This window comes from Gorilla gorilla, chromosome 2, assembly GCF_029281585.2.
Source record: "Gorilla gorilla gorilla isolate KB3781 chromosome 2, NHGRI_mGorGor1-v2.1_pri, whole genome shotgun sequence".
Lineage (NCBI taxonomy): Eukaryota > Metazoa > Chordata > Mammalia > Primates > Hominidae > Gorilla > Gorilla gorilla.
This window is the reverse complement of record NC_086017.1, coordinates 152,844,289-152,868,582: the sequence shown is the minus strand read 5'-3', so window position 1 is coordinate 152,868,582 and position 24,294 is coordinate 152,844,289. Positions and strand designations below refer to the sequence as shown.

General features: G+C 43.4%; 1 protein-coding gene across 2 annotated transcripts in view; it reads right to left on the bottom strand.

Moving 5' to 3' along the window:
- LOC101139279 (uncharacterized) overlaps positions 1-21,496 on the bottom strand; it is a 74,652-nt gene extending 53,156 nt beyond the window's left edge. The window contains exons 1-4 of one of the 2 annotated variants that reach the window (XM_055383108.2): positions 21,334-21,496; positions 18,459-18,687; positions 15,094-15,246; positions 312-460 (exon numbers count right to left, since the gene is read on the bottom strand). In XM_055383108.2, the coding sequence (XP_055239083.2) occupies positions 312-460; positions 15,094-15,246; positions 18,459-18,638 (482 nt within the window). In that variant the 5' untranslated portion in view covers positions 18,639-18,687; positions 21,334-21,496. The remainder of the gene's footprint in view (positions 1-311; positions 461-15,093; positions 15,247-18,458; positions 18,688-21,333) is intronic. The other variant, XM_063704267.1, reaches the window with a different exon arrangement.
- Between the last annotated feature and the right edge of the window lie 2,798 nt (positions 21,497-24,294).

Sequence of the window (24,294 nt, the reverse complement as noted above, 5' to 3'; positions counted from 1 at the left end):
CTACTGTACCAAGGACACCCTGGAACAGCAGCATTGCCTTCTATATTTGTATCTTTCTTAGCACTGAGCACAATATCTTGCATAAACTAGCCTTCAACAAATATCTGTTGAAAGAATAAATAAATGAAAGTGACTCTTCTTGAGAACTCTAATATTTACTCAGAAACATTAACTCGAAGGTTTTAGAGGGTCCTCTTCAGCCATGCCTTGATAAGGTGCAAGGAAACTGGACATGCAACCCCCCCAGCCCTCCCCACCTTTGCTTCCCCCAGCTGACAGCTGTAAGAGCCCTGCAGGAATTCCAGCCTTACTTGCAGTAATCGAGGACAAGAGAATGCAAACTACTGAACTGCAGAGCCTTCCCAAGTCGCTCTAGAGACCACAGATCCATCTTGCAATCAATGATTTCTAGGGTGGTAAACGGGCAGGTGGTGTGCCCCTTCAATTCCAGAAGCAAAGCCTAAGAATGCAAGATATAAAAAATGCTTACATAATGATGACAACTATGCTCTGTGCTTTAAAATGTTGCTTTCAAGTCCATGATGTTAATTACCTCAACATTTTTGCCCCAAGATAACTTTCTAATTATCTAAGGAAAAGGTGGCATGAAAATAAAATACTTTCCCTTTAAAACAAAGAGTCACTGAATTGGATTGGAGTGTTGGATTGGAGCCAACACATGAGCACTGGAGCCAGCCCAGGTTCCCACAGTTTCCTGTGTGGAGGGCCCAAGGCCAGGTCATTTCCTGTGGTAACAATGGATACCAATGACAGATAAATCCCCACCTAATGAAAGGAGAGGGTGTTTAAAAATGTAAATCACGAGAATGTCGTGAACAGGCCACCTTTTAGCAATTAGAGCCATCACAACCTGAGGATCCTTCATTTCAGAATTTAAGCCTAGAAGAAGCTTTGGTGGAGTTTGGAGAATTCAGAGTTTTTTGAGGCAATGACATGGTCAGATATAGGATTCCAAATTATACCTTGGCAGAGATTAAAAAGGCACTTGTGACCTTAACTACAGAGCTGGTGCCCAAGGCCTCTTTAATGACAGGTGCCTCATTTGAGTGCTGGACTGGATTCCGCAAGCTGTGTTTCTGACAGAGGAGCCAATCGATGTGGCATGTCAGTGCCTATGTTAACATCAGTCTGTGCTAAATGGGCTCTTGACTGGGTCCTAAAGCTCCTAATCAGAGGTTTACACATCACTCCTTCAGCACCAGTACTGCCATGGGCAAGGACCATGCTATCCAAGATAGAATTCCTCAGCAGCCTCCAGATTAGCAAGAGGGCTACATTTAAGGAACTATTAAGGATCACTTTTAACAAGCATGGACAGCATCTTATTTCCAGCTTGAGTGGACTGGGTACCCTGACTGACACTCTGAATAAAAGCAACTAAAATTGCAGGATACATATTTAAAGTAACTTATACATGTATTTCTTTCTTTCTTTTTTTTTTTTTTTTGAGACAGAGTCTCGCTCTGTTGTCAAGCTGGGGTGCAGTGGCACCATCTCAGCTCACTGCAACCTCCAACTCCCTGGTCCAAGTGATTCTCCTGCCTCAGCCTCCCGAGTAGCTGGGATTACAGTTGCGCACCACTACACCCAGCTAATTTTTGTATTTTTAGTAGAGACAGGGTTTCACCATGTTGGCCAGGATGGTCTTGATCTCCTGACCTCGTGATCCACCCACCTCGGCCTCCCAAAGTGCTGGGATTACAGGCGTGAGCCACTGAGCCTGGCCAAAAAATGTATTTCTTAACTGTGGCAAAATGCACATAACATTTACCACCTTAGCCATTTTTAGTATACAGTTCAGTGGCATGAAGCATTCACATTGTTGTGCAATCCTAACCACCATCCATCTCCAGAACTCTTTTCATCTTACAAAACTGAAACTCTACTTATTAAACAATAACTCCCTATTCTCCTCTTTCCGCAGACCCTGGTAACCACCATTCTGTTTTCTCTCTATATAAATCTGACTACTCTAGGTCCATCACGTAAATGGAATTCTACAGTATTTATCATTTTGTGACTGGCTTATTCACTTAGCACAATGTCCTCAAGGTTCATCTCATGCTGCAACACGTGTCAGAATTTCCTTCCTTTTTAAGGCTGAATAATATTCCATTGTCTGTATACAACACATTTTGTTTATTCATTCATCTGTTGATGGACACTTGGGTTGCTCCCACCTTTTGGCTATCATGAATAATGCTGCTGTCAACATGGGTATAGAAGTCTCTCTTTGAGATCCTGTTTTTAATTATTTGGGGTATATATTCACAAGTGGTATTGCTGGATTATATGATCATTCTATTTTTAATTTTTTGAGGAACCGTCATACTGTTTTCCCTACTGGCTGCACCATTTTACATTGCCACCAACAGTGCCCAAGGTTCCAACTTTTCCACATCCTTGTCAACACTTGTTATTTTCTGGGTGTTTTTTATCTTTTTTATTTTTTTATTTTTGATGGTGAGGTTGGCATGTCATTGTGGTTTTGATTTGCATTTCCTTAGTGATTAGTGATGTTGAACATCTTTTCATGCATGTATTGGCTATTTGTATATCTTCTTTGATGAATGTCTATTTAAATTCCTTGACTATTTTAAATCAGGTTATGGCCAGGCATGATGGCTCACACCTGTAATCCCAGCACTTTGGGAGGCCAAAGCAGGTGGATCGCTTGAGGTCAAGAGTTTGAGGCCAGCCTGCCCAACATGGTAAAACCATGTCTCTACTAAAAATACCAAAAAAAAAAAAAAATTAGCCAGGCATGGTGGTGTGCACCTGTAGTCTCAGCTACTCGAGAGATTGAGGCATGAGAACCGCTTGAACCTGAGAGGCGGAGGTTGCAGTCAGCTGAGATGGATCACACCATTGCACTCTAGCCTGGGTGACACAGCGAGACACCATATCAAAAAAAAAAAAAAAAAAATCAGGTTGCTTGCTGTTTTGTTGTTGAGCTGTAGCAGTTTTTTTTTTCTTTTTTCTTTTTTCCTTTTTTTTTTTTTTTCCATGACAGGACAGGCTGGAGTACAGTGGTGTGATCTCGGCTCACTGCAACCTCCACCTCCCGGGCTCAGGCTATCCTCCCGCCTCAATCTCCTGAGCAGCTGGGACTACAGGTACATGCCAGCATGCCTGGCTAATTTTTTGCAGAGATAGGGTTTCACCATGTTGCCAGGCTGGTCTCGAACTCTCATGAGCCACCACACCCGGCAAAGTTGTAATAGTTTTATATATATATATTCTAGATGTTAACCCCTTATCAGATATACAACTTGCAATTATTTTTTCTCATTCCATAAGTTTGCCTCTTCACTTCATTGATTACGTCCTTTGGTGCATGGAAGTTTTACATTTTGATGTAGCCAAATTTATCTACTTTTTCTTTTTTTTTTTTGCCTGTGCCTTTGGTGTCATTTCCAAGAAATAATTGCCAAATCCAAGGTGATGAAGCTTTTCCTCTATGTTTTCTTCTAAGGATTTAAAAAAAAAATGTATATCTTTTTAAAATGTGTCGATGGGCTGGCAGTTTAGTGAGGAATACCCAAAGATCAATGAATGAGAGAAAGTGGGAGCCCAGTGGGGTATGCAGAGCACTGACTCCAGCTTTCCTTTGAGAGTATCACTCAAACAGTAGTTGGTTTTCATGGATCGTGGAGTCCAGGGAATAGGAGATAAAGTCATAGACACTGGAGACAAGGAGTCCAGTAGAAAATGCTACATGAAGTTATGGCCCCAAATACAAAGTGGGCCATAGGTTTTTTCTCTTAGAGTAAGGATAACTAGAAATAAATACCTAACTCTCTTTTTTTTCCCAAAGGACCCTAGGGAAAATTGCCTATCTCAGACTGATAAATATGAGGAAAAAATGTATCTCCTGAGAACTCACAAACTAGCTCTAATACAGTTTTGCACCCTGCGTTAATTAACCATCTGGATGGTTCAAAGAAATCACAGGTCAATAATTTAATTTAATATAACCCTGGGATGGTAGCACCCAGAGTGAATGGCAGACACAAATTCAAGCCCTGAAGAGGAAGTTCTCTTCAAACCAGAGCTCAGGAAATTGCCACAACCATTTTCCCAGGAAATATGAGTTAACAGTAAAAAGGAAATCACAAAACACACAAATTGGTGTCACCATGAGTAAGAGCCAGTAGAAGCAAGAGATCACAATATCAGCCCCAAATAATTCAGATTATTGAAACTATTAGACAGAATACAAAATAACTTTAACACATTCAAAGAAATAAAATAAAGGATTTTTTTAAAAGTAAGAGACTAGAAAATGACTACTAGTGTCCTTTCCTATTCTCTACTTCCTCCTTCCTCCCTAAACATAATTTTGTGATAATCAAACATTATAGTTGTACCTGTTTTTTGAACTTTACATAAATGCAAACATACAGTATTCATTCGTTTGTGCCTCTCTTCATTTGTAGACATTATGTTGGTGAGAGTCATCATATTTTATGTTTGTATAGCTACAGTTAGTTCATTTTCATTGCTACATAGTGTCTCACTATACGAATATGCCACAATTTATTTATTTATTCTATTGTTGATGGAAATTTGGGTTGTTTCTAGTTCTTGATTTCCAAGAACATTTTTCTCTAAGTCTCCTGGTGCCCATGTACATACATTCATGTTGGATATATACCTAGAGTGGAACTGCTGGATCACAGACTTTGGAATCAGTAGATACTACAGCACAGTTTTCCAAGGTGACTGTGCGAATACACACTCCCACCACAGTGTATAAAAATTCCAGTTGCTCCAATTCCTCACCAACACTTGATGATGTACTTTTATTTTCACTATTTCAGTGGATGTGTATTGGTATCTCTTAATGTTTTTTATTTGAATTCCACTCATTCCTAATGAGGTTGAGCACCTCTTAATATTCTTATTGGCTATTTTGATAGGTTTCTTTTTTTGTGAAGTTCCTATTCAAGTTTCTTGACCATGTTTCTATTGGATAATTTGTCTTTTTCTTAATGATGTGTGGGAGTTATATATACATCCTGCCTAAGAATCCTTTTTGATTATATATGTAGCAAATATCTTTTCCAGTACTGTAGCTTGCATTTTCACTCTGTTAATGGTGATACTTGATGAACAAAAGTTGTTAGTTTTAATGGAGTCTAACTTAATCAATCTTTTCTTTTACAATTAGTGCTCTTTGTGTACTTTAAAAAAAGTGTTTCTCCACTCCAAAGTCACGAAGATATTTTCTTATATTACTTTCTAGAAACTTTATAGTTTTGCCTTTCAACTCGGTAATCCACCAGCATTGAATTGGGGGTATGATGTGAAGTAGGGGTCAAGCTACTTTGTCCCCCACACTTATCTCCAGTGGTCTCACTATCATTGATTGAAAAGATCATCTTTTCCTCAATACCATGCATTGTCATCTTTGTCAATAATTAAATGTCCATATAGGTAAGACTGTTTCCAGCCTTTCTATTCTTTTCCTTGGTTTACTTATCTATACTTGTAGCAATATTACACTGTCTTAATTTCTGTAGCTCTATAAGAAGTGTTTAACGTCTGTTAGAGAAAATTCTCCAACTGTGTTCTTCTGTTCAAGATTGTCTTGCTTATTCTTCACCACTTATATCTCCATAAAAAATTAACAGTCAGTTCTTTTTTTATATATATATATACTTTAAGTTCTAGGGTACATGTGCACAACGTGCAGGTTTGTTACATATGTATACATGTGCTATGTTGGTGTGCTGCACCCATTAACTCATCATTTACATTAGGTATATCTCCTAATGCTATCCCTCCCCCCTCCCCCAACCCCACGACAGGCCCCAGTGTGTGATGTTCCCCTTCCTGTGTCCAAGTGTTCTCATTGTTCAATTCCCACCTATGAGTGAGAACATGCGGTGTTTGGTTTTCTGTCCTTGTGATAGTTTGCTCAGAATGATGGTTTCCAGGTTCATCTATGTCCCTTCAAAGGACATGAACTCATCATTTTTTATGGCTACATAGTATTCCATGGTGTATATGTGCCACATTTTTCTTAATCCAGTCTATCATCGATGGACATTTGGGTTGGTTCCAAGTCTTTGCTATTGTGAATAGTGCCACAATAAACATACGTGTGCATGTGTCTTTATAGCAGCGTGATTTATAATCCTTTGGGTATATACCCAGAAATGGGATGGCTGGGTCAAATGATATTTCTAGTTCTAGATCCTTGAGGAATCGCCACGCTGTCTTCCACAATGGTTGAACTAGTTTACAATCCCACCAACAGTGTAAAAGTGTTCCTATTTCTCCACATCCTCTCCAGCATCTGTTGTTTCCTGACTTTTTAATGATCGCCATTCTAACTGGTGTGAGATGGTATCTCATTGTGGTTTTGATTTGCATTTCTCTGATGGCCAGTGATGATGAGCATTTTTTCCTGTGTCTGTTGGCTGCATAAATGTCTTCTTTTGAGAAGTGTTTGTTCATATCCTTTGCCCACTTTTTGATGGGGTTGTTTGATTTTTTCTTGTAAATTTGTTTAAGTTCTTTGTAGATTCTGGATATTAGCCCTTTGTCAGATGGGTAGATTGCAAAAATTTTCTCCCATTCTATAGGTTGCCTGTTCACTCTGATGGTAGTTTCTTTTGCTGTGCAGAAGCTCTTTAGTTTAATTAGATCCCATTTGTCAATTTTGACTTTTGTTGCCATTGCTTTTGGTGTTTTAGACATGAAGTCCTTGCCCATGCCTATGTCCTGAATGGTATTGCCTAGGTTTTCTTCTAGGGTTTTTATGATTATAGGTCTAACATTTAAGTCTTTAATCCATCTTGAATTAATTTTTGTATAAGGTGTAAGGAAGGGATGCAGTTTCAGCTTTCTACATATAGCTAGCCAGTTTTCCCAGCATCATTTATTAAATAGGGAATCCTTTCCCCATTTCTTGTTTTTGTCAGGTTTGTCAAAGACCAGATGGTTGTAGATGTGTGGTATTATTTCTGAGGGCTCTGTTCTGTTCCATTGGTCTATATCTCTGTTTTGGTACCAGTACCATGCTGTTTTGGTTACTGTAGCCTTGTAATATAGTTTGAAGTCAGGTAGTGTGATGCCTCCAGCTTTGTTCTTTTGGCTTAGGATTGTCTTGGCAATGCGGGCTCTTTTTTGGTTCCATATGAACTTTAAAGTAGTTTATGAACTTTAAAGTAGTTTTTTCCAATTCTGTGAAGAAAGTCATTGGTAGCTTGATGGGGATGGCATTGAATCTATAAATTACCTTGGGCAGTATGGCCATTTTCATGATATTGATTCTTCCTATCCATGAGCATGGAATGTTCTTCCATTTGTTTGTATCCTCTTTTATTTCGTTGAGCAGTGGTTTGTAATTCTCCTTGAAGAGGTCCTTCATATCCCTTGTAAGATGGATTCCTAGGTATTTTATTCTCTTTGAAGCAATTGTGAATGGGAATTCACTCATGATTTGGCTCTCTGTTTGTCTGTTATTGGTGTATAAGAATGCTTGTGATTTTTGCACACTGATTTTGTATCCTGAGACTTTGCTGAAGTTGCTTGATCAGCTTAAGGAGATTTTGGGCTGAGACGATGGGGTTTTCTAAATATACAATCACATCATCTGCAAACAGGGACAATTTGACTTCCTCTTTTCCTAATTGAATACCTTTATTTTTTTCTCCTGCCTGATTGCCCTGGCCAGAACTTCCAACACTATGTTGAATAGGAGTGGTGAGAGAGGGCATCCCTGTCTTGTGCCAGTTTTCAAAGGGAATGCTTCCAGTTTTGCCCATTCAGTATGATATTGGCTGTGGGTTTGTCATAAATAGCTCTTATTATTTTGAGATACGTTCCATCAATACCTAATTTATTGAGAGTTTTTAGCATGAAGGGCTGTTGAGTTTTGTCGAAGGCCTTTTCTGCATCTATTGAGATAATCATGTGGTTTTTGTCTTTGGTTCTGTTTATATGCTGGATTACATTTATTGATTTGTGTATGTTGAACCAGGCTGGCATCCCAGGGATGAAGCTCACTTGATCATGGTGGAAAAGCTTTCTGAGGTGCTGCTGGATTTGGTTTGCCAGTATTTTATTGAGGATTTTTGCATCAATGTTCATCAGGGATATTGCTCTAAAATTCTCTTTTTTTTGAAGTGTCTCTGCCAGGCTTTGGTATCAGGATGATGCTGGCCTCATAAAATGAGTTAGGGAGGATTCCCTCTTTTTCTATTGATTGGAATAGTTTCAGAAGGAATGGTGCCAGCTCCTCCTTGTACCTCTGGTAGAATTTGGCTGTGAATCTGTCTGGTCCTGGAATTTTTTTGGTTGGTAGGCTATTAATTATTGCCTCAATTTCAGAGCCTGTTATTCGTCCATTCAGAGATTCAACTTCTTCCTGGTTTAGTCTTGGGAGGGTGTATGTGTCCAGGAATTTATCCATTTCTTCTAGATTTTCTAGTTTATTTGCATAGAGGTGTTTATAGTATTCTCTGATGGTAGTTTGTATTTCTTTGGGATCGGTAGTTATATCCCTTTTATCATTTTTTATTGCATCTATTTGATTCTTCTCTCTTTTCTTCTTTATTAGTCTTGCTAGCGGTCTATCAATTTTGTTGATCTTTTCAAAAAACCAGCTCCTGGATTCATTGATTTTTTGAAGGGTTTTTTGTGTCTCTATCTCCTTCAGTTCTGCTCTGATCTTAGTTATTTCTTGCCTTCTGCTGATTTTGAATGTGTTTGCTCTTGCTTCTCTAGTTCTTTTAATTGTGATGTTAGGGTGTCAATTTTAGATCTTTCCTGCTTTCTCTTGTGGGCATTTAGTGCTATAAATTTCCCCCTACACACTGCTTTAAATGTGTCCCAGAGATTCTGGTATGTTGTGTCTTTGTTCTCATTGATTTCAAAGAACATCTTTATTTCTGCCTTCATTTTGTTATGTACCCAGTAGTCATTCAGGAGCAGGTTGTTCAGTTTCCATGTAGTTGTGTGGTTTGAGTGAGTTTCTTAATCCTGAGTTCTCGTTTGATTGCACTGTGGTCTGAGAGACAGTTTGTTATAATTTCTATTCTTTTACATTTGCTGAGGAGTGCTTTACTTCCAACTATGTGGTCAATTTTGGAATAAGTGCAATGTGGTGCTGAGAAGAACGTATATTCTGTTGATTTGGGGTAGAGAGTTCTGTAGATGTCTATTAGGTCCGCTTGGTGCAGAGCTGAGTTCAATCCCTGGATATCCTTGTTAACTTTCTGTCTCGTTGATCTGTCTAATGTTGACAGTGGGGTGTTAAAGTCCCATTATTATTGTGTGGGAGTCTAAGTCTCTTTGTAGGTCTCTAAGGACTTGCTTTATGAATTTGCATGCTCCTGTATTGGATGCATATATATTTAGGATAGTTAGCTCTTCTTGTTGAATTGATCCCTTTACCATTATGTAATGGCCTTCTTTGTCTCTTCTGATCTTTGTTGGTTTAAAGTCTGTTTTTTCAGAGACTAGGATTGCAACCCCTGCTTTTTTTTTTTTTTTTCCATTTGCTTGGTAGATCTTCCTCCATCCCTTTATTTTGAGGCTATGTGTGTCTCTGCATGTGAGATGGGTCTCCTGAATATAGCACACTGATGGGTCTTGACTCTTTATCCAATTTGCCAGTCTATGTCTTTTAATTGGAGCATTTAGCCCATTTACATTTAAGGTTAATATTGTTATGTGTGAATTTGATCCTGTCATTATGATGTTAGCTGGTTATTTTGCTCATCAGTTGATGCAGATTCTTCCTAGCATTGATGGTCTTTATGATTTGGCATGTTTTTGCAGTGGCTGGTACCAGTTGTTCCTTTCCATGTTTAGTGCTTCCTTCAGGAGCTCTTGTAAGGCAGGCCTGGTGGTGACAAAATCTCTCAGCATTTGCTTGTCTGTACAGGATTTTATTTCTCCTTCACTTATGAAGCTTAGTTTGGCTGGATATGAAATTTTGGGTTGAAAATTCTTTCCTTATCGCAGGGACAAAAAACCAAACACCACATGTTCTCACTCATAGGTGGGAATTGAACAATGAGAACACTTGGACACAGGAAGGGGAACATCACACACTGGGGCCTGTCGTGGGGTTGAGGGAGCGGGGAAGAATAGCATTAGGATACATATGTAATGTAAATGATGAGTTAATGGGTGCAGCACACCAACATGGTACATGTATACATATGTAACAAACCTGCCCATTGTGCACATGTACCCTAGAACTTAAAGAACAAAAAAAAAAAAAAAAGACTGTTGAGTATTGGCCCCCACTCTTTTCTGGCTTGTAGAGTTTCTGCCAAGAGATCCACTGTTAGTCTGATGGGCTTCCCTTTGTGGGTAACCTGACCTTTCTCTCTGGCTGCCCTTAACATTTTTTACTTCATTTCAACTTTGGTGAATCTGACAGTTACGTGTCTTGGAGTTGCTCTTCTTGAGGAGTATCTTTGTGGCGTTCTCTGTATTTCCTGAATTTGAGTGTTGGCCTGCCTTGCTAGGTTGAGGACGTTCTCCTGGGTAATATCCTGAAGAGTGTTTTCCAACTTGGTTCCATTCTCCCTGTCACTTTCAGGTACACCAATCAGACGTAGATTTGGTCTTTTCACATAGTCCTATATTTCTTAGAGGCTTTGTTCATTTCTTTTTACTCTTTTTTCTCTGAACTTCTCTTCTTGCTTCATTTCATTCATTTGATCTTCAATCACTGATACCCTTTCTTCCAGCTGATCGAATCGGCTACTGAAGCTTGTGCATGTGTCACATAGTTCTCGTGCCATGGTTTTCAGCTCCATCAGGTCATTTAAGGTCTCTACACCGTTTATTCTAGTTAGCCATTTGTCTAATCTTTTTTGAAGGTTTTTAGCTTCTTTGCGATGGGTTTGAACATCCCCCTTTAGCTCGGAGAAGTTTGTTATTACCGATCATCTGAAGCCTTCTTCTCTCAACTCGTCAAAGTCATTCTCCATCCAGCTTCGTTCTGTTGCTAGCGAGGAGCTGTGTTCCTTTGGAGGAGAAGAGGCGCTCTGATTTTCAGAATTTTCAGCTTTTCTGCTCTGGTTTCTCCCCATCTTTGTGGTTTTATCTACCTTTGGTCTTTGATGATGGTGACATACAGATGGGGTTTTGGTGTGGATGTCCTTTCTGTTTGTTGGTTTTCCTTCTAACAGTCAGGACCCTCAGCTGCAGGTCTGTTGAGGTTTGCTGGAGGTCCACTACAGACCCTGTTTGCCTGGGTATCAGCAGCAGAGGCTGCAGAACAGCAAATATTGCTGAACAGCAAATGTTGCTGTCTGATTGTTCCTCTGGAAGCTTTGTCTCAGAGGGGTACCAGGCCGTATGAGGTGTCAGTCGGTCCCTACTGGGAGGTGCCTCCCAGTTAGGCTACTCGGGGGTCAGGGACCCACTTGAGGAGGCAGTCTGTCTGTTCTCAGATCTCAAACTCTGTGCTAGGAGAACCACTACTCTCTTCAAAGCTGTCAGACAGGGACGTTTAAGTCTGCAGAAGTTTCTGCTGCCTTTTGTTCAGCTATGCCCTGCCCCCAGAGGTGGAGTCTACAGAGGCAGGCAGACCTCCTTGAGCTGCGGTTGGCTCCACCCAGTTCGAGCTTCCCGGTTGCTTTGTTTACCTACTCAAGCCTCAGCAACAATGGGTGCCCCTCCCCCAGCCTCACTGCCACCTTGCAGTTGGATCTCAGACTGCTGTGCTAGCAATGAGCAAGGCTCTGAGGGCATGGGACCGTCCGAGCCATGTGCAGGATATAATCTCCTGGTGTGCTGTTTGCTAAGACCGTTGGAAAAGCGCAGTATTAGGGTGGGAGTGACCTGATTTTCCAGGTGCTGTCTGTCATGGCTTCCCTTGGCTAGGAAAGGGAATTCCCTGACCCCTTGCGCTTCCTGGTTGAGGCGATGCCTCACCCTGCTTCAGCTCACACTCTGTGGGCTGCACCCACTGTCCTGCACCCACTGTCTGACAAGCCCCAGTGAGATGAACCCGGTACCTCAGTTGGAAATGCAGAAATCACCCGTCTTCTTTGTCGCTCACCCTGGGAGCTGTAGACTGGAGCTGTTCCTATTTGGCCATCTTGGAGCCCCCTTAAGTTCTTTAAGAAAGCCATTTTCATGGCTCTTTGATTCTTCCTGCACCTCCAACCTTCTACCTGGGATCATTTTTCTTGGAAGAATGTGCTTTAGTATTTCTTTTAGGGAAGATCTGCTTGTGACAAATTCTTCCAGTTTCTGTTGGTCTGACAATGTCTTTGTTTCACTTCCATTTTTGAAAACTATTTTTGTTGGGCGTAGAATTCTTAGTTGGCATTTTCCCTCCAGCATTTTGAAGATATTCTATTGGTAACTGACTTCCATTGTTTCTGTTGAAAAGTCAGATACCAGTTTTATTGCAGCTCCTTTGAAGGTAATGTGTGATTTCACTGACTAACTTTAATATTTTCTCTTTCTCTTTGGTCTTTAATAGTGTTATTATGATGTTTCTAAATTTTCTTTGTGTTTAACCTTCTTGGGATTAATAACTCTATTTGAATTTGTGGTTTATGTCTTTCGCCAGTTTAGTTAAGTATTGCTTTTGTCCCATTCTCATTCTCCTCTCCTTCTGGGACTTCAATTACACATATGTTGATTATCTCACTTATCTACTATGTCTCTCTTTTTTTTTTTTTTTTTTTTGAGACAAGGTCTTGCTCTGTTGTCCAGGTTGGAGTGCAACGGTGTGGTCATGGCTCACTGTAGCCTCCACCTCCTGAGCTTAAGCAATCTTCCTGTCTCTGCTTCCTGAGTAGCTGGGACTACAGGTATGTGCCACCACATCTGGCTCATTAAATTTTTTTTTTTTTTTTAGAGAGGAGGTCCTGTTATGTTGCTCAGGCAGGTCTCAAACTCATGGCCTCAAGTGTTACTCCCACTTTGGCCTCCCAAAATGCTGGGATTACAGGCACAAGCCACAGTGACCAGCTTATCTACTTCTGTCTCTTACCTTTTCTTCTGACTTTTCTTTCTTTTGTTATTTCATGCTTCATTCTTTCTTCATATTTTCTTCTGATCTGTCCTTATTTTACTAATTATCTCTCTACATCTATCAAAAATGCTGTTAAACCCATTTATTAAGATTTTAGGGTGGGCGTGGCGGTTCATGACTGTAACTCCAGCACTTTGGGAGTCCATGGCAGATGGATCACCTGAGGTCAGGAGTTCGAGACCAGCCTAGCCAAAATGGCAAAACCCTGTCTCTACTAAAAATCCAAAAGTTAGCCAGGCTTGGTGGCACATGCCTGTGGTCCCATCTACTGGGGAGGCCGAGGCAGGGGAATCGCTTGAACCAGGAAGGTGGAGGCTGCAATGAGCCAAGATCATGCCACTGCACTCCAGCCTGGGCAATGGAGTGAAACTCTGTCTCAAAAACAAACAAACAAACAAACAAAACTCCACAAACTTGTTTACAGGTGTAATTTGTAATTTGAGGCATAAGACATTATAATTGTCTTTCAGGGGGTATTTTCATATGCGTCTGGACCCATGAGGGCACCAGCAATCCAGGCTCCTTCAATCTAATTTCGGGACTTGAGATTATCAGAAATCAATCTATAGTCCCTTGAGGACCTGTCTACCTGCAGTTTGGCTTTGTTCTTAGGCTGTGGCCCTTCATGGTCTCAAATCAAAGCACAAGAAAGTTTATTAGGGCTTCTCCAGAAAGTCAGTGTCTCCTAGCACTGGAAAGATTGTCAAAAGCTCTGTTAAGTTTCTCAGCTTCTCAGCTGCCTTCTAACAAATCAAATGCTTGTAGAGATAATTGCCTCTGTGATGTTCTCCTCCCTGGGTCTCCTCCCAGCCTCTCTTGGATTCCTTGCCTAATATATACGTACATATGTATGTATGTGTGTGTGCGTGTGTTTGTGTGTGTGTCTTCAGTGAAAGGGTTGGTGTGAATTATCTGATTTGCACTTTTCAGAAGTAAAGTCCTATATATGACTTCTCACTAGTAATAATAGAATTTGTTTTTTTTTTTTTAAATAGTTAATCTGCCGGGTGCTGAGGTTGGTGGATCACCTGAGGTTGGGAGTTTGAGACCAGCCTGGCCAACATAGTGAAACTCTGTCTCTACTAAAAATACAAAAATTGGCTGGACATGGTGGCTCATGCCTGTAATCCCAGCACTTTGGGAGGCCGAGGCGGGTAGATCACCTGAGGTCAGGAGTTCGAGAAGAGCCTGGCCAACATGGTGAAACCCCGTCCCTACTAAAAACACAAAAATTAGCCAGGCATGGTGGCACACGCCTGTAGTCTCAGCTACTTGGGAGGCTGCAGCAGGACAATCGCTTGAACCTGGGAGGCAGAGGTTTCAGTAAGCCGAGATCACACCACTGCACTCCAACCTGGGTGACAGAGCAAGGCTCCATCTCAAAAAACAAAACAACAACAAAAAAAACACAACCAAAATTAGCCAAGTGTGGTGGTAGGTGCCTGTAATCCCAGGTACTGGGGAGGCTGAGGCAGGAGAATTGCTTGAACCTGGGAGGCGGAGGTTGCAGTGAGCTGAGATCATGCCACTGCACTTCGGCCTGGGCAACAGAGTGAGACTCTGTCTCAAAAAAAAAAAAAAAGTTAATCTATAATTATATATCCAGCCAAACTATCTTTCAAGAATGAAGGTTATGTATTATATGGTAGCAGTCGAAATTCATAAACATGGAGAAATCTTGACAACATAATGAGAGTAAAAGAGTGAGTCACAAAATCATACACACATTTTGCAAATGTGTCCATTTTTGCAAATAAACACATGCATGCATATGTAATAATATATTTGTCAATATCTGCAAATTTTGTGCCTTTAAAAAAATATATTACATTTGGGTCATGGGTCCATGGATGTCAGTTCTAATATTTTCTCCATTTTTATGTTTGAAATATTTAACTTAAAATATAGTGTTGGTTTTTGTTTTGTTTTAGAGAAAACCTTGTAGCATATCAGTCAGTAACCACATGAACTACAGCTGGAACACATGATATAATATGCTTATATTCAATTTTAAGGTTTGAAGAAATATTTTTAAAACCATAACTCACAAGTCTGGCAATCGCTGGGTTGCTCAGTTGAAGGCCCCAGATGCAGATCTCTTTCGCCAGTGTGTAATGCTCATCTTGAATGGTCATGAGCAAAGGTTCCAAGGAAACTGGTAGGATTATTGGTGGGGAGTCATTGGGTCTTACAAGCATAAACTGGAGTGTAAGAAAAAAACAGCATCACAGTGGATATCATAAAGAGAAGTCTATGTGGAAAAGGAATACTCTTATTAGACAACAACATTAGAAGAATATTTAAAATAGTATTAACTTTGGGCTGGGCGCAGTGGCTCATGCCTGTAATCCCAGCACTTTGGGTGGCCCAGGTGGGCGGATCACCTGAGGTCAGGAGTTCGAGACCAGCCTGACCAACATGATGAAAAATTAGCCTGGCATGGTGGCGTACACCTGTAGTCCCAGCTACTCAGGAGGCTGAGGCAAGAGAATTGCTTGAACCTGGGAGGAGGAGGTTCCAGTAAGCCAAGACATGCAACTGCACTCCAGCCTGGGTGACAGAGCAAGACTCTGTCTCAAAAAAAAAAAAAAAAAAAAAGTAGTATTAACTTTGGATCAAGTGTGCATTGAGGTGGTAATTAAAGACAAACTTATAAAGTTCCAGCCATGTACAAAGCTCCACGAAAAGTCCTATAGGGCAGAGATTTTTCTAGCAGGTTACCCAGTGTTATTGGGTCAGAAAATCAATCTAATTAGTTGCAACCAGCCCTTCCTTCCCTCCTTCCTTCCTTCCTCCCTCCCTCCCTTCCTTCCTTTCTACTCTCCGTCCTCCCTTCCTTCCTCCCTTCCTCCCTCCCTCCCTTCCTTCCTCCCTCCCTCCTTTCCTCCCTCCCTCCCTTCCTCCCTCCCTCTCCTTTCCTTCCTTCCTTCCTTGCCTCGTTCCTTCATTGCCTCCTTCCTTCATTGCCTCCTTCCTTGCTTCCTTCTTCCCTCCCCCTCTTTTCCTTCCTTCTTTCCTTCTTCCTTCTTTCCTTCCTTTCTTCCTCCCTCCCTCCCTTCCTCCCTCCCTCTCCTTTCCTTCCTTCCTTCCTCCCTCCCTCCCCTCCTTTCCTTCCTTCCTTCTTCCTTCTTTCCTTCCTTCCTTCTTCCTTCTTTCCTTCCTTCCTTCCTTGCCCCCTCCTCTCCCCTCTCCTTCCTTCCTTCCTTTCTTCCTACAGAGTCTCACTCTGTCACCCAGACTGGAGTACAGTGGGGTGATCATAGCTCACTGCAGCCTCCAGCTCCCAGACTCAAGCTCCTACCTCAGCCTCCCAAGTAGCTGGAACTACAGGTGGGTGACACCACACTTGGCTAATTTTTTAATTTTTTGTAGAGACGAGTCTCACCATGTTGCCCAGGCTGGTCTCAAACTCCTGGCCTCAAGCAACCCTCCCACCTCAGCCTCCCAAAGTTCTGGGACTATAGACATGAGCCACCACACCCAGCCTCTTTTTTCTTCTTTAACAAAATAGAAAAGCAGGGAAATTGTCTGAGTGCCTCTTATGGAGTAAAAATAATAATGATTATCTCATGAGACTTTTATTTTAATGATATTCCGAATCATAATGGAGACCCTACCCAAGCAACCCACACAATATAAACAGCCTTTATGGTGGTACTGATGCATGCTGATACCTACACATGGGGTCATGATGTTAATTGTATTTATGACAGTGATTGCAGTGAAAAAAATAATTGAATATTGCTGAAGGGACTGGTTTGAACAAGTTACAATTAGCCCTTATAATTAAGTAGTGGAGGCTGATTATAAGAACTGGAGTTTTAAAAAAATGACTTAGGAACAATTTTACCACAAAAGGGCTGGTTCTGGGAAGGTCCTCCATTGGGATGAGCAGGGAGACATGGCAGGGACCCCAGCAAAGGCACTGTGAAAGTAAGGATTAGAGACTGGGAAAGGCGGATGAGGGATGGCAGAGTGGAAGAGGTGCTGGGTGGAAGGAGGCTTGGGGGAAGGAAAGGAGAGAGGGAGCCCCAGTTGGGGAGCTGGAAGTTCAGAGTACAAAGGGAAGAGTTGGGGCCTGGCCCAGATGTGTTTGGGGTGCCAGGCTCCCCCATCTGATCTGTCAGGTGCCCACTTCCCAAGTTACCCATTTCATCTCAATGCTGACCTCTCCTCTCCTCTTTCCCCCTCACATCCAAGCCCTAGATTTAATCTTAGAAAAGATAGGACATCAGAATATTTTCTGAAACCCAGTGCTTTTGGAGTCAGAATTCTGATTGCTGGTCTCACTCCAAGTGAGCCGGCCTCAGGAGGGGAGGCATGGGCGAGACCAGGTCTGACCTCACGGCAGGGATGCATTGGCAGCCAAGAGAAGGAGGCCCTCACTTGGAGGGGTCGGTGGGGGTGGCTGGAGTGCCCGGAGCAGACGTCCTGCGGTGATGACCAAAGTGCTGACTTTCAAGCTGGGCCTTCCAGATGTGGAGGAGGGGCCGGTGGCCCTTCCAGGGAAGTGGTGTGAGAACAGGCCCTCTGGAAGGGATGGGAGGGGCAGCCATATAGGTCAAAGGGGGAATGGAGGAGAAGGGCTGAGCAGGCAAGCCAGGCTTTGCACTCCACTCAGTCAGGAATGCAGAGCGGATGACACAGCCAGCTCTGGGCTTGCAACTGAAACCACCTTTGCAAAAATTATAACTGAGAAAATTATGACAGTGAAAGAAATCTGACCTAACCAACTCCTTCTTAACCTTCAAACTGTCCTTGCGCATTCCTGGGCACAGGCCAGACTAACTTGGGGAGGAACTTAGTTTATGTTAATAGATTAACTTTGAAACAAAGACAATAACAACCCTTTCCCAAAACAAATCCCCTTCTTGACTAGGGACTAGACTGTCTTTGCAGGACTAACAAATTAGCCACAAGATTAGAAATTATGGTTTAGGAGTCACTGTTGTAAAACCTGAGATCAGTGCTTGAGACAGTTTGCAGACCCTGTGTTCCAAAGCACCAGCTGGTGCCACTCAGATGGATAAGATGGCTCATCTGGTCTTGTGGACCCTACCCAGGAACTGACTCAGTGCAAGAGGACAGCTTCAACTCCCTATGATTTCATCTTCAACCCGACAAATCAGCATTCCCCACCTTGTGACCCCCTACCCACCAAATTACCCTTAAAAACCTCAATCCTGAATTTTCGGAGAGTTTGATTTGAGTAATAACTTCATCTTTTGCATGGCATGGCTGGCCTGGTGTCAATCAAACTCTTTTTTACTACAATGCTGTGGTCTTTATTTGTGCGGCGGGCAGAAAGAACCCCTTGGGAGGTTACACAAGGACCGAGGACCCATGTGGCTTGGGAGTAAACCCTAGCCAGTCCATTTCAGAGAAGAATAAGAAAACAAGACCATACACTCACCTTCCTGAGCACCTGGTCACTGTCAATGCTGCTTTTCAGGTCACTTTTGATGGCTGGACACACGGATGTCTGAGACTGCGCACAGTGTTTCTCGTATGTTTTCAGAAACTTTTGAAGAATCAAAACGATGGGCAGGGGTGCCCCTTTAGATTTTTGTTTTCCTTCATTTGCTTTTGGCATTGTTTTATAGTGTTAGATTTCACTTGGATTCTGAAAAAAGTAACTTGCCCTGAAACCCAACATACAGGTGTCTTTTTAAGGAGCAGAACATACTTCCTCCACTAAAAATAATAGGAAAATATTGCTGCATACCCTTCTCTGAAAATCTTGAAGTGCTTCATTTATCTTAAAATGGGACTAAGGAGTCAAAATGGAGACCATTGAAAGGAATTGTTCAATTTCCAATTTCCCTATTCATGGGTCCATATCCTTCTTTTAGATTCTTCAAAATAGGGGCAATGCCCACTGGAACTTAGTTATAAAGGAATGCAATTAACATTAATACTGGTTACTAAAAATTACCAAGAACATACTGATTTTTAAATGGCATAGTTCCCTTTACAGACACAATTCTTGCCAGACAGTAATATATCATAGTGGTTAAGAATGCGGATTTGGAGATGACTGGGTCTGGACTTTAGTCTTGTCTCTACCACTTGACCCACTGGGTAGCCTTAGATAAATTATGAAGCCTCTTCAAGTTTTCATTTCCCCATCTGTAAAATGGATTATGGGCCAGAGTGATGTTTTTGAAATGTAAATCAGGTCATATGACTCTTCTACTTAAATCTCTCCAATGGCTTCCCACTACATTTATCTTTACTGAATTTATCACATGCATATTCTATCGGTTATTGAGAGAGTGAATGTGAATTCATCTATCTTTGCTATTAATTCTGCCAACATTTGTTTTATATATTTTAAAGCTATGTTATTAGGTGTCTATACATTTAGAACTGATAAATCTTCCTGAGGAGTCTACTCTTTTGTTATTATGTAATATTCCTGTTTATCTCTAGTAATGCTTTGCACTTTCAAGCCATGGTTCCCATACTACACTGAGGCGCTTCGGGGCACTGCCACAGATTTACAGGGCACTGTAGGATAATTTAAAATTTCAAGAGAAAGCCAGCAACATCTGTTAGATGTCATGTGAATTATTAGCTGGAAGTATTTTACAGTTTCAAATTAGATCACACTTGTATTCGTATCCTATTTTTACATAGCAAATGACCCCATCATGGGTGAAAAGCATTCTGGAAAGGGGAATGAACCCAGTGGAATGTAGAGACATTCAGATAACTAGGGTAAGGGAAAATCACAATATCATAGTTCTGGTTGGGACTTTACAGATTGTCTAATCCAGGATGTTGAATGCTAAAAACAGAAAAGCACTAGGCAAACCGGGGTCACTGTTAACTCTAGCAGTCCTCCTCCACTCACGGCCATCTCCCAGGTGTCGTCTCAGAAGCCTGTACTTCAGTCTGCTGCCACAGAGCAACCAGACTTGGCAGCTACAGAAAACTGTTTCTTGGGCAAGGTCAACTTTTTTTGGTGCAGTGGTGCAATCACAGCTCACTGTAACCTTGATCTTCTGCGCTCAAGGAAGGAAAAGAAGCGACTTACTTCAGCTGAAAACAGAACTGGGTCTCCTGACTCCCAGGACTGTTTCAGGCACAAAGACATGGGCCATAAGAGCACGCAGAGAATGGCCGGGCACGGTAGCCCCAGTATCTACTAAAAATACAAAAAATTAGCTGGGCATGGTGGCACGCACCTGTAATCCCAGCTACTCTGGAGCCTGAGGCAGGAGAATCGCTTGGACCTGGGAGGCAGAGGTTGCAGTGAGCAGAGATGGCGTCACTGCACTCCAGACTGGGCGACAGAGCAAGACTCCTTCTCAAAAAAAAAAAAAAAAAAAGCACCCAGAGAAATTGTGACTCCCCCACTGCAGGCCAAGAGGAGTGCCCTCTGAATGAAACCCACCTCAACGGCAGCTTGATCTCAGACTTCCAGTCTCCAGAACTGTAAGAAAATTCTGTGGTTTAAACCACCCGGTCTATGGTATTTCGTCATGGCAGCCCAAGCTAAGACAGGTAGTATACAGTATTACCGCTCACATTATGGATTATTCCTCACCAGCATTTAAAGTATTTACAGATGCACAAACTACCCACATAGATTCTGCAAATGCTCTAATAAGACACTTTTGAATCTTGAGTTTTTCACTTAATGTTTTATCACGAGAATTTATGTCATTTTTATATACAGTAAATGCTCAGGTTAGCAAATATCTAGGCACTTCAAAGCCAGCATTGATTGAATCATTAATGAATATTTATTGAAGGTCTAAGGTATATGTGTCCCGCCCTGTGCTAGGTTTTACTTGTCTTTTCTGAAAGTGACTCTCCCTCCCCAGTGTCCTGGAGACAGTGTGGGGACAGCGTGGGTGCCGGAGGAGGGGCTGAGAGTGGAGGTGGCCGGACCCTGCCCTCTGTCCCGAGGGGATGCGGAGGGGCCCCCTCTGGGTCCCTTGCCCGCCCAGCTTGGACAGCTCCTGGTCCACCTCGGAGTCCCAGGGGACATGGAGAGGGCCTGCAAGGAGGGGCTGCTTTGCGCTCCCTCTCCAAGGCTCCCATGCTTTTAATATACTTCCCTAGAGAATCCTAGCTGCTCACCCTGAGGCCGGGAAAAGCCCAGCTGCGTGCACTCTTCCCCGCCCCCGCCCTGGGGCTGTGCCGGTGGATAGGGGAGAGAGTAGGGGGTTGCGGGCACCATGGTCTCCAGGGAGCCTCGCTCCTGGGATCAAGCATTTCTCCTGGAGCTGGGGCAACCTCCTCCGGCCCCTGCCCGCCCCGCCGGCGCCCGCACTCACTCGCTCTCACTCTCCCTGCGTCCCGGGCCGGCTGCCCGCGTGGCGTCCCGCGCCCTGGAGACGGCGGCGAGGGGCGGAGGCTGGAGGGACTGTGGCCACCCAGTGCGCCGGCGCGGGGGAGACAGCGGGAGCTGGAGGAGGAGGCAGGTGGCGGCGGGAAGCAGTGTCAGGAGTGGTCGGAGCTCGGGCTCTGGCTCGGGCTTGGATTTGGAGAAACTGAGAAATCCTGGTGTCCTCGCTGCAGGTCAAACTTGTCGCAGCCAACGTCGCTGCGAGGGACGCTGCCTGGCAGGGAACAGGGGAAGTTGAGGAAGGCGGACCGGCGTCCCTGTTCTTCAGTGGGGAATCTTGGGGAGACAGAGGCCTCCGAAGCGTGGACGCTCCAGCCTGTTGCCGCCGCTCCCAGGGCCGCCGTGGACCAGCCCTGGAGCCGCTAACAAGATTTCCCAGGGAGCCGCGTCCCCGCATCACCCAGCAGGAGCTGCAGGCGCCAGGGACGCGCTCGCCGTCCCGCCCAGTCCTCTCCTGCCCACTAGAAGGGCTTCATGGAGCGGCTGCTTCCACCTCCCAATCCCAGGAGAAAAGGGGCGCAGGGATAAAGGCAGAGGCTCAGGGACTATATAGGAGTTTTTCTGGGGAATGTTAAGGAGAAAGGTGCAAAACAGCTGAAGCTTTCAGGACTGGATGGGGAGGAAAAAGGATTTTAAGAAGCTTTACTGGCCGGGCGCGGTGACTCACGTTTGTAATCCCAGCACTTTGGGAGGCCGAGGAGGGCAGATCACCTGAGGTCAGGAGTTCCAGACTAGCCTGGCCAACATAGTGAAACCCTGTCTCTACTAAAAATACAAAAATTAGCTGGGCGCGGTGGCGGGCACCTGTAATCCCAGCTGCTCGGAAGGATGAGGTAGGAGAATCGTTTGAACCTGAGGCAGAGGTTGTAGTGAGCCAAGATCGCGCCACTTGCTTCAGGCAGTAGTCTGGGGGCGTAGAAAGGAAGGATTGGGAGGATGTGGTAGGCAGAATAGAATCCCCCAAAGATATGCATGCTGTAATCCTGGGAACTTGTGGATATGTTACCTTATATGGCAAAAGCGACTTTCCACAGGATTAAAGTTATGGACCTCGAAGCAGGGTGTAGGTTGGAGTGAATGGTTATCCTTGAATACCCAGGTGGGCCCTGTCTAATCACAGGAGTCTGAGAACGTGACATTGAGAACCTTTTAGGTTAGGTCAGAGAGAGATAAGGAAGATCAGAGAGAGAGAGAGAGATGCAATGAGCAGGATTTTGCGTCCTGTTGAAGCCTTTAATGCGGGAGGTAAGGAGACTTAAGCCAAGGAAGGTGGGCAGCCTCTAGAAGCTGGAAAAGTGGAGAAAGAATTCTCCCCAAAGCCTCCGTAAGGAAACACAGCCCTGCCAACTCCTTGATTTCAGTCCAGTGAGAGTTGTGTGGGATTTCTGCCCTCCAAATCTGGCACATAAGTTATCTATATCTATCTTAGGATATAGAGTAGGTGCTTAATGCATACTTGTTTAATGGAAAAAGGTGAATAAAAATAACAGTTGGATTAAACAAATTCACAGTAAACTGCAAATGGAAAGTAACCCCTTCATTCCTGTAGGGCTGGCTGTAGTTTTCTAAGGGTATGTTTTAAACCCAGTTGGCTCTAATGGGAGGAAGTCTGGGCTCACAGTGAAGTGAGGAGGGTCAAGAAGGGCCAGGAGGGATCCTGAATTTGGTCCAACATGACTTTCCAGTGAGTGTGCCCTTAGGAGTCTGTGCCCCTCTGTTATTTTTGCCTCTTCTCTTCCTCTCTCTGCTGGAACTTATAGCTTTTCTCAAAGGGTCCTATTTTGTGCATGACTATTTCTGCCTTCCTAAGACAAAAAGCAGAGGAGGGCAGTGAGGGAGGAGAGTTCCAGAGTAGGCAAGAGGGCACCTGCAGGGCACCCTCTGGGACTCAAGGCAGATGCTTAGGGAGCAGAGGAATGGTCAGGAAGGCCAGAGCCCAAGGACAGGGACAGTGAGGGGCAGAAGCTAGACAGCCCATCAGAGCTGAGATGAAGGGTCCTTCGTATGCACTGTGGGCAAGTTCTTAAAGGAACCATGTCACTAGAATTTGGTTCAGCTGCTAGTGACAGAAACCCAGTTACACAGTTGAAACAATACAGAAAGTCACTTCCCTTTCATGTAAATGAGGTTCAGGAGTGAGCAGTCCAGAGCTGCTGCAGAAGCTCCAGGATTATAAAGAACCGAAGCAACTTTTACTTTATTACTCTTCCATCCTTAGTGGGTGACTTCTACCTCATGGCCCAGAATGGTTGTTGAACTCCAGCCATTTTGTCCCAAATTCAGGAAAGAAAGCTGGAAAAAGAAGGGCACATTCTCTGTCTTTAAGGATATCTTCCAGAAACTGCACATGACACTTGGCTTACATCCCCCTAGATTAGGGACATGACCATACAAGATCATACCTAGCTGCAGAGGAGGCTGGGAAATGTAATCTTTATTATAGGCAGCCATGTGCCCACCTGAAAATGGGAGCTTTTGTTACTTACAGAAGAAGGGAAAGACAGATATTGGGAGATAACTAGCACCCTGAGCCACCGCAGCTGGTAGCTGCCAGAGCCACAGCAATGACAGGTGCAGTGGTGAGATAGTTGCCAGTTTATCAGTACTGACACAGGATTTTTCTCAGCCACTTTGCCAACTGGGGACCTCCTTAGCCAACAATGCCTCACCTGCCTCCCAGGTCTCACTTGCCCACAGCCTGCTGCTGGAGGCACCCTCCCCACTTGGCCCACCTGTGTTATGGCTTGTACCTGCGTTAGGTGGTTTCTGAGCTCTTGTCCCATATCCAAGAAGAATGAGGATACACTGACAATTCAAAGGGTGAGGAGGGTGGAGAAGAATTTTATTGAGCCACAGAACAGCTCTCAGCAGAGAAGAGATGCGGGGGAGG